Here is a 12,271-nt window from a genome sequence, read left to right as displayed (position 1 = left end):
CGAATGCTTGGCAGGCTGCATGGGGTGTAAAATCCCTTGGCTAAGTCTATGATCAAACAAGGTCAAAGTTGGTTGGCTAGGGCTGGGCTCAAATTCTCTTTTCAAACATATACCATCATTCAGTCAATTTTACTCTCTCTTAAACCACACACTCATCTCCAGGCTACCGCCTAGAGTTAAGACCAATTGAAGAAGCCATGTCCTCATGATAATGCAGCAGGATAAAAAGCAAAAACAGAGAAACACATTCATCAGCATTTGGCCAAAGGAGACAGGGGTTGGGAGGATTGATTTGGGAAGCCATTCCTAGCAAGAATGAGACAAAGGTGTCAATTCACTAGTTTCAGTTACAGTTAAGCTTTTGGTGGAGTTGATTCAAGCAGAGGTGAAGCTCATGGCATCTAGCGCTTGATTTAAGATAATGCTACTGAAGAAGGGTAATGAGAAAACACAGCAAACTAACAGGGAGGAACTGGCCAAGGACTATCTGGAGGGCCAAAGTGATTTTCTTTCCTTATCATTTCTACAGGAGAAGGAAAGGGGTAGGAGATAAGGGCTAGAGGGCCCCTTATTTGCCGATTTTTAAAAAAAATCATTTTTCTTATAACTCCGTAATGAAAATGTATATTACGGTATGAAGGTTACAGAACTGCATCTGCTACTGGGTCACGGCTACAGGTCTATGAGCTGATCCACCAGCAGTAAAGACCTGGCTAGGTTGGGAAGACTGGACTCAGAGCTCCCACTGCTGTTTCTAGAGTGCCCACCTGGAAGTGGAGAGATAGGAATTCAGTACAAAACAGAGGGTTAAGGTTTAGATGTGCAGAGCAAGCAAAGGAGAAAAAAACAAAACAACACCCTAGAGATGCAACAATTTACATTCGCCAATTCTTACATGTTGATTTTTAAACATATAAATTAGGTATCCGCCACCTCCCACCAAAAGTTCAAGCACTGTGTGCACACCATACTAAGGCAGGACACCTTGCAAAGAGGATGCTATTTTCAAATGAATATATATTTTGCCTGAGAACTGCTGCTGTGCACTAACTTTCTAATAACACTGAGTCGTCTCCCTGATAAAGTAAAAATCAATCATTTTTGTTTGGGGGAGAAATTAGTTATTATGACCACTGCAATAAAAACATGCTTTAAAAAACATATAGATGGTCCCATGGTAATTCAGTGTCTTATGGCCCGTTCAAATGATTTTAATCCATCAAAGAGGAAAAAGGATGCTCCACAAATGTCCAATAGATGCAAATGATATCAAAGCATGATGGTTAATCTCTTTGGGAAGAATATTTATTACAGATTGTTCTAATCATGATAAAAAATGCTCAGTGCCTTTTTTTGATAATATGCTTTCAGGGTTCCACTGACTGAAGATCACTTTATTTTTGGCTTGATAATTTGTAAAAATCAGCTTTTGGTCAAACTGTTAAATAGTTTTCTTCTCTCTAAATAAACACCACGGTCAAGCTTTAAGATACATATATCAGTATCTCTATCTATCTATACTGGCCCAGCCCACAATGATTCTCATTACCCCCAATTTCCTTCATTAAATGTTGATGCTTTTTTCCCCCTTGTAGATTAGGTACATTACTTATTTTGTAGAGAGCTGATGTCAAGCTCTTCTCTTTTGCCCATCCTCTCTTTCTTACCTTGTGGGTTTTTGGTTATCAATACAGGAATAGGGTCAAACTCGTCTTCTGCCACCTTGTCCGAGCCCTCAGGGACATCAAAACCTGAGATGAGATTACTATCTTCTGCAGCTTAATACAGAATGCAAGTACACAAGCAGAAACAACAGAAGTAGAGATTAGCAAAGGAGAGAACATGTAAGGGGCACAAAGTTCCCAACTGTACAATCACTGTTGTATTTAAAGGTGAAAATGCTTATTTTCCTGAGTTGAAATAAAAGTAGCAAAACTAGAAAACTTAGGGAAATAGAAAAAAATGCTTTAGAGCTGGCCATGTTAAGACTTTCACAAATGATTAGGGAGAAGGGGTATAGGATGGATTCTCTCTACCATTATAAGACCATTAATTGTAGTTATTATGAGGCATCTCTTCAACATCAGTAATTCACAAAGGCACAAAAATTAGTCATTTATCTTCTTTATTGAGCAAACAGAGGCCTGACTAATAATACCTGAAAAACTCAAAACCAGGGGCAGGGGTAGGTAGTTATAGCTCTTTAAGAAGCAAGTGCTATATACGAGGCAAACAAAATACTTCTGAGAGGACTCACTGCACTGTGATTGGGGAAAAAAGAAACTTTCAAACAACTCTGAGGCCTCAGGAAATTTTGGGGCACAAGATCACACGCACTGAGATTTCAAGCAGAAGTCTGTGAGAATATTCTTTTCCATTCTAATTAAGGCTATCCCACCAGCAAGTGCTAGCTGAGCAACTATTTTGCAAGTGATGCAGAATTACACATTACTGCTGACACACTCCTGCCAGATATAATTGGTTAAATAGGTAACTTCTCTCTACATGCTCTATAAAAACATAATCATTTTAATGCTTTCAAAGGTAAACACAAAACCTCAGCTATTACCACTACAAACCACAGGCTAATTATTTTTTAGTCATCTCAGGGAGGCCTCCTCCTTGAATGTTCCTTTTCTATGTACTGCTCCTTCCAGAAAGCCTCTTTCACTACTCAAGCACACAAGGAAGTTTAATTAAGGCCTGTGTACAGTATGCTAGGCACTGTGCCCATCACTTTCACAAACCACTCACTAAACAGAACTCGATCTAAGCTCTGTCCAGCAGAATTTCAAATCAGTATTAATCCAAGACTAAGACATGAAAATGGCAGGTTCAAAAGAGAAATCCAGTAATCAATCATGACTCAAAGGTTAACTAAAATTCAAACTTTTATGAGTTCAATCCTTGAGAACTGACTTTCGAGGAATGATGCCTGTTTCTTTATTGTAGTAATCACTATCCAAAAACTTTAACTCAGATTTAACGAAACAATTTTAAGTTCTAAGGCCAACAAGTATCATATTAATAATTATAGTCAGTCAGTGGATAGTCAACCCCACAATCTACTTGGGCTGACTGCAAAAGTATGCAGCTCTGCCTTTAATAGACAACGTGAACTATCTGCCCTCCAGCTGACTGTCAGAAAGCAATACCTCCACCAATCTGTGGTCTAAGCCTTATTAAATATTCTTACTGAGAGGGATTATAACACGGTGGCTAAGAGTACAAACTCAAGTTTTCCACACAAAGGAGGGGGTTAAAAAACTTCATTAGCAAAGACTTTTGGTAAAGAAAATTCTCGGGAATCGTTCAGTTCTCCTCTAAGGATGATGTGGGCCTGCGACGAGGAAAGCATTTACCTTTATGGGCTGGAGCAGAGATGGCTATGGGGGCAAACTCTTCCAGAAGGTCAGTAGTAGGGTTAGAAAGCAGAGAGCAGTCAATCAAGGAATCTTCCCCAGTGAGAGAATCTGAGTCCAGATTAACAGCATTCCAGGTCAGTGATGGCATTAAATGGCACACATAATATCATGAGATTAGATCTTAGCCGTTAAGTCATTGCATTTACATGTTATACACATGAGCCAAGGTGTAGGAAAGAAAACCAAAAGAAACATATTAAGCCCTCTGGATTTTTATACATAGAAACATGTATTCCTAGATTCCTCTTAACATTAATATATAAATATGGAAGAATTTTTTGCTCAGAGGTTGCTGGTTAAGCAAGTATGTGATATGGATCCCAACAAAATTTTAGCAACTCAGTTCTCAGCAAATGCCATTTGGGAAAAAGGACTTGGCAACTAAAGAGTTTCATTTAAACTTTCCCTAAATATTCATGGAAAAAGTTACTATAGGATGAGGTATCCAAGCTGACTCGGAGGGAGTTGTCTCTAGTTTATTAATGCAGAATATGATACAATTAAACAGTACTCTCTAGAACTTAACCAGATTCCTATGCGAAACAGAATGATCTTGTCTCTTATTAGTCACTTTAAATTTGAATTGCTCCTCTGAACATATGATTTGGCTTTCAGTTAAAGAACAGAAGGAAGACAAAATTCAGAGTTCAAGCATTTTAACACACAAATTGTTTTCTGGGAAAGTTTTCTAAGAGAAAACAGTCAAATAAGCACAAGGAAAAGGAAGTATATTGTTTTCTGTGTTAATTTTTTTCACCCAAATGAGTTTATTTTCATACTTCCTAGACTTCTAATTGTTTCTGTTCCAAGTTAGGAAATCAGACACTTTTATCGAGGTAATTCTGGTTTCAATAAAAACAAAGGTTATCAAATCTGTATTTATGGGCAGTTAAGGAATTCTACTAAGAGTGAACTTTGAAATTAGGGTGAAAGCAAACAGCAGGATCCAGGGAAGATTTCAACTGTGCCTACACTTTAACAGCAAATCACCTATATATGATTAAAGCACTATGCTGGAAATGTAACATCAACATACAGAACATGAGCTCCATGGATATCACTGACACGGTCCGACAGAAAAGGCTGCTCAGAAATGGGGAGGAGGTAAAGGCTTCCTTACAGCTCAGCAGAGTTCTTTAATTAAGGAGGTGGAGGGAACTTGCCACCAGTGAAAAGAATCTTAAATAAATACTATAACCAGAGAAAGCCAGGGACCACTCTATAAAGGACATGGTGCCAAAAAGTACTCTGCTCTTCAGCAACATCTAGAAGCTGGGGCTGTAACAACATGGAGCACCCATTCTAGGAGGAACTAACCAAGCTGCAAAATAAGCCCAGAATCATCTGCCGCAGGTGGAAAGACTGGCTCTGGGGGCTCACCATGCTGACCAGTCCCTGCAGCTGCAGAGACACCTGACTGACCTGTGCGGTTCGAGGTCACAGATTCCGTCTGAGATGGGAGGCGCTGGGGCACCGGGGGCTCCAGTCCTGGTATGAGACTCTCAACAGCAACATCAGCTTTTTCTTTTGTAACAGAGCATTAAGAAAGGAGAATAAAGGGTAAGGGAAAGAGAGTCAGAAGGTTCTTGAGACAATTCTGTGAAGACTTTCTTCTACAGGTCTCTAAAATGCCAGTCTCAGGCAAGATGGATAGCACAACGAGTTACTTTATTTCTGCTGCTCTGAGTGTCTGGACTTCACTGATTGAGCATGCATGCGTAAGGTTAACCACTGTGGCTACTCCCGGTGATTCTCAGTTTTTATCGATAAATGAAGAATGCAAGCCACCCAGCAGATTTCTTCCATGTCAGAAGGCATAGGCTGAAAGGCACCTTAATATCTTCTGGTAATTTTGCTTTTCTTAAGGGATAGACTTGGGGGCAAACATCCTCTGTGCCTTGCAAAGGCCACTAATGCATCTCAAATCCCACCCCATGATGTAGCTGGGAGGTATACCACACTGTGTGACATCCCCCAGTTGGAGGCCCATCTCTCTGTAGGATCATGGTCTTTCTGAGTTCTAGGACCTTGTGCCCCTGAAGTACAGGGGCCCTGGACATTTTGCAGGTCTTGCCTGCCTTGCAGTTGGAGCACAGGAAAATGTCAGAGCGGGCAGACCAAGCCCCTGCCCTGGATTCTACTCATGGGCCTCACCACTGGGCAAGTGTTTTCTGTTACTGATTCTTGGCACATACAGAGGCCTTCTAAAGAAGAATCTGCTAAAGGTAAAGTCTAGCTCGAAAACAACTGTTTTCATGAAGCTTTTGTAACAAAATGTGACTTTTCCCACATTTCTCCTCATTCATAAGAAATTCACCTCAGAAATCTCAGGGTATCAAGAAAAGCAAAAGTAACAGCGTTGTGCTCCTAGAAGGCAGAGAAAACACTTCATTTGGGGTGATAAGTGAGATTAAACAGCCTTGGCTTCCGGGTTGGCACAAGGCATCGTTCCAAAACCAGGAGGCTTTGTGGCACGTCCACTCTTCACCAGGGCTATTCACTAGGGATCTGCTAACCAGTTAGTTACGGTTCTTGAAAAAGACACACATATCATGCATGACTGAAGAAAGAGATGATGACTTTACCAATTACAGCATCGGAAGTGCTACCAAAAGGATCTGTCATAGGCAAGAGGTCAGGGAGCAGAAGAGAAGTGTCAGGAGATTTGAGTCCCTCAATTAGTTTTTCTAGGTTGGGCAGAGAGGTAAAGAGAAAGCAAAAATGCAGTGAGATGTTAAAACAAGCTGACCATTTATCGTTCTCTATGCAAACACATTTTAGAGGTCAAAATTTTGTAAAGAGTAATGAATATTGTCAGTATGTTATTAAAAACAGACTTTCAAAGTTCGAAGTTTAAAATGATCATTTCCCCAATTGAAGTAGTCACTTTGTAAGGCATTCAAGATGCTGCCCTAGGTTTATTTGTTTGTTTTTAAATGTGAGGTATAATTTACACTAAATAAGAGTCAACAATTTTAAGTGTACAATTTGATAAGTTTTGACAAACACATTCACATAAGCACCATTGAAATAATGATGTAGAACATTCTCATCACCCCAAACACTACCCTAGGGCCCCTTTCTGGTCAATGCCTTCTTCTCACCTCCAGACCCTACCAACAACTGATCTGCTTTCTGTCCACATAGCTTTGCTTTTTCTGAAATTTCCTATAAACAAAACCATACAGTATGTAGCCTTTTCTCTCTGATGTTTTTCATTTAGCATAATGCTTTTTGAGATTCCTCCATGTTGTGGCATATACCACTAGTTTGTTCTGTTTTATTTCTGAGTGTTCCACTGCATGAATATACCACATTTTGTTGATTCATTCATGAACTGATGGACATATGGTTGTTTCCAGTTTTTAGCTATTAAAAATAAAGCCCACCATAAGCACATGCATGTAAGTCTATGTGTATTCATAGACTTCCTGGGCTTAGTTTTGAATCTTTATTTCGGACTTTCATTTAGAAATGGTTTATAACTCATCAAGAGAATCAATTAAACCATGCCTAGGTCAACTCAAAGAATCATTTACTGTCTGCCAACTGAGAGCCTGTGACTGCTGGTACCCTTATTATTCTACAGTCAAATCTCACAAAATTCACTTAAGCCTGCAGATGGATTACATTTGATGTCTTTTGGCTAAGAAACAAAAGAACATCAGAAGCCACTAGATTTGTCACATCTGATAACTTAATGTGTGATAACGTGTACAAATTAAGATTCCTTTAGCCCTGATAAACAACTCTTTATTTGCCTTTAACCTATTAAATGTCGAGCATTAACTTGAAATATAATAATGAATCATAGAATCTTATAGAAAGAAAGAATTAAGAGCTCATACCTCCTTTTACTTACAAGGAGACTGAGGCCACATAAATTCTATAGCTCGCCCAGTTAAAGGCCTGTCAACAATGTTTTCTCTATCACAGAAATAAAATGCCATTAAGATAAAACTAAAATTAAAATGTTTGAGAAAAAGAAGTGACAAAGTTCAAGTATGTGTATATAACATTTCAATGAATCTATATTTTTCTAGGCCATCAGGAATTAAGATAAGCAAAGACAAAATTGACATTCATTGAGGGATAGCAACCAAATTTTAGGTGATCTGTAATTTAGGTGATCTATAACCATACAGGCGAAACAAAACAATGGATTTTAGTGTCTTGGCAAGATAAATTGCTTTGGTACAATTAACACACTACAGAAAAAGACATTTTTACATGTGAAACCAATTTACCATCTTTGGAGTATATGGCATGTAGATATCTTTGAATTAAATGACAATATGCTACATTTCTCACTTACACCTGATTTATATTGAAGAAAAGAAGGAAGAAAAAAAGAAGCTTCTCAACAGCAGGGGAAAAAAATCCAGGGTACTAACCAAGTATTCAAGTATAATCACATCAGCATGAATCTTGCACTGGACATTTTATTATAAGAGGTTAAAAACATCTTTGACAATTTTCAGCATACTGGCAAAAATAAGATGGTTTTCCCAAAAAGTTTAATTTTTTCATTATTCTGAACACTGGTTTTTCTTTTATTCCCCCCAAAAAGCTTCTTCCACTTAAAAAAAAAAAAGTAATTATTTGCTTCTTTCACTTTTAGCACTCATATGTTTGCAATCTTGCAAAGCAACGGATAAAAAGACTCAAAATTACTTGCTTGTCTTTCATACAGCAGTTTATCTTGGTGCAAATCCTTAAGCTAGCATTCTTCCCAGAATCTGAATTCTAGCTTCTCCAGTGACTGGTTGTGACCCTGGGGTAGTTCCTTAAACTTCTGACATTACCTGTTCAACTGTAAAACGGAGATACCTCCCCCCACCTTTTTGTATTGGTCACTCAAGTATCATCTCCTCTAAGCCTTTCCTCACCCTCCCTGCCACATCAGGGACCTTCTGGAGCACTCTGCACTCACTTCTCTGGCAGCGCTTACAACATGACTGAAGGCAGGCAAGGTGTCTTATTAATCTCTGTACCCCCAGTTCTCGGTTCCCTCTCATACTCTATGTCATATCTCTGCCTTTTGGCTTCACTGGGGAGGCAGGGAGAATAGAGGATCAACTGGAAAACGTCGGGTACTTCAACAAGAATCTAATTATTTTATTAGCCATTAGCAAAAAGCATGTGAGAGGGTAAAAAAGTATGTGTGGGCATGAGTGTGTACATGTGTTGTGCAGTGAGATGGAATGGGGTGAGGATGGGGTAAGTTGCCAAATTTAGGGAGGCTTATTTTCTCATCAAACCTCAAAGTAATGGGCTATTCACACAGGTACTCTGTACGGTCACTGCTCCTTCGGAATACTCAAATACTGGGACAGTGGGAGGGAGGAGCAGGGGATAGAGTAACACCAGGCAGAAACCTAGGAGTGAGAGTACAGGGCCACAGCACAAGTAAGGTGGATAGCACGTGCAAAAACAGATTCTTTCACTTCCAGGACTCTCAAAGTGACAGAAGGCTCTCGGTTACTCAGTGCTGGTGCCCAGGTACCATTATAACAACAGTCATCACTTACATCTGTAGAGTTTAATGTCAAACATTTTCATTCATTATTCACAAAAACCATGGGTTGAGCTGAGAAGAATGGAGATCAGAGCCTGAGAATGTGTGACTTGCCCAAAGGAACATGGTAGAGCCTGGACTTGACTTCAAATTCCCTCCACATGCTGCCTACAGGATCTGCCTAATTCCATCAACATAGGAGAAAGGGTCTTCACACAGACACAGTCCCATGCACAACGGTCAAGTTATCAAAGACACGTCGGCACTGGAAGGAACTTCAGCTCTTATTCAACTAGCCTTCTCATTTACAGATGAAGAAACCACCTCCAGAAATGTAAAACAACTTGTCTAAGAGCTTACAGCAAGTAAGTCACAGAGCTAGCTAGGACTAGAACCCGGATCTTCGATGCACTAGAGATTCATTCCTCTGGTTTAACTAAGGCTTTGATTGCTTTAAAATGTATACACTAATAGAAGAAGTCACATCTAAAGCTATTATAGGTCATTTTCGGTCACTGTAAATGAAGAACTTGAGAACAGGATGTAATGGGAGGCAGAAGAAAGGCTACAGGAGACTGAAGTCTATAAATCACAGCCTGGAGGCCTCCTATGTACATCAAGGGCTAGCCTTAATATTCTCCATTTTATGAATTCTGTCCCCTCTCCTACAGTTTTATAAAAACACTCTGAGGCCATGTATCATGATGGGGGGGGTAGGGGAGAGCAGCAGGTGGTGAATATAGGAAAGAGGGTGCAAGAAGTGGGTGGTGAATATAGGAAACTGTGCAAGAAGTGTTATTTAAGATCCAAAACCTCGATCAAGCTCCACATCGGCATATCACAACTTAACGATATCTAATAAATAAAGATTTTTAAAAATTTTACATGAATCATGGGAAATGGCTTCTCTGGATGCAAAAGCAAAATCCACCTTCTGGGATAGTTCACACCTAAAATGTACAAAGATTCAGGCTCTAATTCTCAATTATACAAGGTGACAGGCCAGTAAAACCCAGAAATAATTCATAAATTTCATTTTGCAATGATTTAATCTTCCTAAGAAACATTTTTCAAGAGTTTTCCATCTCCTTTGTGTGAGAATCACAAGTCCGTGACCCCATCCTATTCCAGTACATGGGAAAGATAGTGGGCAATTCTGGATAGAAGAAAATGGTCCAGTTCCTGGGCTGTCTCTGATATTTTCAGAACTAGTTTCAGAATCTAAATATATGTTGTGTGTGTGCTGGGGAGAATACCTGGACTTGGGGAGGCTATTATTTAATCTTTTATTGAGATGCTGTACATTTTAGGGACTTTAGCTGGGGTCTGCAAACTCCCAAAAGCTAAATAAGCAACATGAAAGAGAAAAAGAGCCCGAATTTAAGTGAAAGTTATCTAATTTTTCTAAGCATCAGTTTTCTCACCTGTAAATAAGGGATAAAAACTACTTTAAAGAGTTGTCAGGGGGCTGGCCCCGTGGCTTAGCGGTTAAATGCGCGCGCTCTGCTGCTGGCGGACCGGGTTCGGATCCCGGGTGAGCACCGACACACCGCTTCTCCGGCCATGCTGAGGCCGCGTCCCACATACAGCAACTAGAACGATGTGCAACTATGACATACAACTATCTACTGGGGCTTTAGGGAAAAAAAAAAAAAAAGAATTGTCAGGATTAAATGGGCATATTTATCAGAATTAATTTGTGTGTGTATAAATTAAAGTGCTTGATACATAAAAGGAGATTAACTTCTCTTTTAAGTAAGAGGACTAGATGAGGGTCACCAAGAAGGCACAGATGCCTGAGACTGCAGTAGTGAAAATGAATGGAGTTCCAGATTTTACTCAACTGCCTTGGAATGAGGTCAGAATAAGCATTATTCAAATTCCTCGAATAAAGTGAAATGTGAGGAAGAGGCAGCATGGTCGCATAGGGAAGAGGAAAAGATACTAAGAGACAGAAGACCTGGGTCCTGCACTAAGTTTGTGTGGCACTTTGGGCAAATCACTGTCTCTCTCTGGATCTAAGTTTTCTTACTGATAAGAAAATATGAAGATAAACTGAAAGGTTCTATCCCCTCTAAAAGTCAATTATCCAACGTGAAGGGAAAAATAGGAAGTAGGAACCAGTTGCTTAGAAGATGAACTGCTTAGAAATGAAACTGGAGATCTGAACTGGTAATAACTGCAGGGAAGGACACTGGAGGCACTTTGGCAACATGGGCAGGCGATAAGATGACTGGGCCCAAGGTAGCAGGTTTTGGAAAATCCAGAGCTGACTCAACATGCTGTTCAACATGCAAACTCAGCCCAGACATGCACAGCCAGGAGAACAGGCTGAGAAGGTGGGGGAATATTTAAGTCAGCTCCTTGCTCAAAAAAAGAACAAACTTCTATGGTTTGATCCCTTATTACAAAAGCAATACATGTTTATTGCGGAAAATTTAGGAAATACAGAGAAGCCAAAGGATAAAAGTAAAAACTACCCATAATTTCACTTCAAGAGATACCCACTATTAAGAGTTTTTAATGAATACTCTTCCAATCTTTTCCTATAAATTCTCATCATTCAATAAATATTTAAGCATATACATGTTTTCTTAGAATAATTATTTAGAAAAAAATTGCTAAGTCAAAGAGAAAGTAAAATCTTAAAAGTCTGTAGCAGGCAGCTATGCTCACCACTATACCACCAATGCCACTAATGGCCTTTGTTATAAACTGCTATACTGTCCTCCCCAAAACTTGTACTAATTGATATTCCCACTAGCCAGATCTGAGCATGTCTGTTTCCTTACACCTTCACCAAGCCTGAGGTGATGGGTTTTTTTTCATCTTTTCCAATCTGAAAGCAGAAGGTGCAGCATCTCATTGATTTATAATCGGCTCTTCTTGGATTCATCATGATAACAAACTTTTAAAAAAATATATTTACTGGTAATTTATAATTATTTCTTCTTTTATGAATTGTCTGCTCGTACTCTTCACTTAGTGGCGTTTTCTTATCACACTCCCATTACTGTACTCAGTTCTTTCTCAAGTCTCTAGGGTCTAGATAAAAATGAGTGACGTTAAGAGCTTGGAGAAGTGATGAAATCATGGTTAAAGGACTGAGGAGGTGGACCCCTGAAGAAAAATGGATGCAGAATTAGTTAGCTTGGACAATGGAAACTGAGAGTGCTTTTAAAGAAGAGGATTGTTAGTACTTCAAAATTAAGGGGGGAGATGAGAGAAAGGGTCTTCTCTTCTGAACGCCTCCCCTTCTCCTCTTAAACATAACTCAAGTGGCATTGGGGACTGGGGGAAGACGGAAGGAGGTTGCTCGAGTTGGAGA

The 12,271-nt window shown here is 39.5% G+C and overlaps 1 protein-coding gene across 9 annotated transcripts in view; it reads right to left on the bottom strand.

The window, feature by feature from the left end:
• AAK1 (AP2 associated kinase 1) overlaps positions 1 to 12,271 on the bottom strand; it is a 165,705-nt gene that overhangs the window by 14,931 nt on the left and 138,503 nt on the right. For 4 of the 9 annotated variants that reach the window (XM_058551033.1, XM_058551034.1, XM_058551039.1 and 1 more), the window contains 3 exons: positions 4,848 to 4,949; positions 3,363 to 3,473; positions 1,668 to 1,778 (listed from right to left, as the gene is read on the bottom strand). The exons of 1 other annotated variant lie outside the window; for it this stretch is intronic. In XM_058551033.1, the coding sequence (XP_058407016.1) occupies positions 1,668 to 1,778; positions 3,363 to 3,473; positions 4,848 to 4,949 (324 nt within the window). Of the gene's footprint in view, positions 1 to 128; positions 768 to 1,667; positions 1,779 to 3,362; positions 3,474 to 4,847; positions 4,950 to 12,271 lie in introns of those variants that run through there. 4 more of the 9 variants (XM_058551042.1, XM_058551035.1, XM_058551037.1 and 1 more) reach the window with 4 other exon arrangements.

The sequence above is a fragment of the Diceros bicornis genome, chromosome 12, assembly GCF_020826845.1.
Source record: "Diceros bicornis minor isolate mBicDic1 chromosome 12, mDicBic1.mat.cur, whole genome shotgun sequence".
Lineage (NCBI taxonomy): Eukaryota > Metazoa > Chordata > Mammalia > Perissodactyla > Rhinocerotidae > Diceros > Diceros bicornis.
Note: the sequence above shows the minus strand (reverse complement) of the source record. Positions and strands in the feature narration are given on the sequence as shown.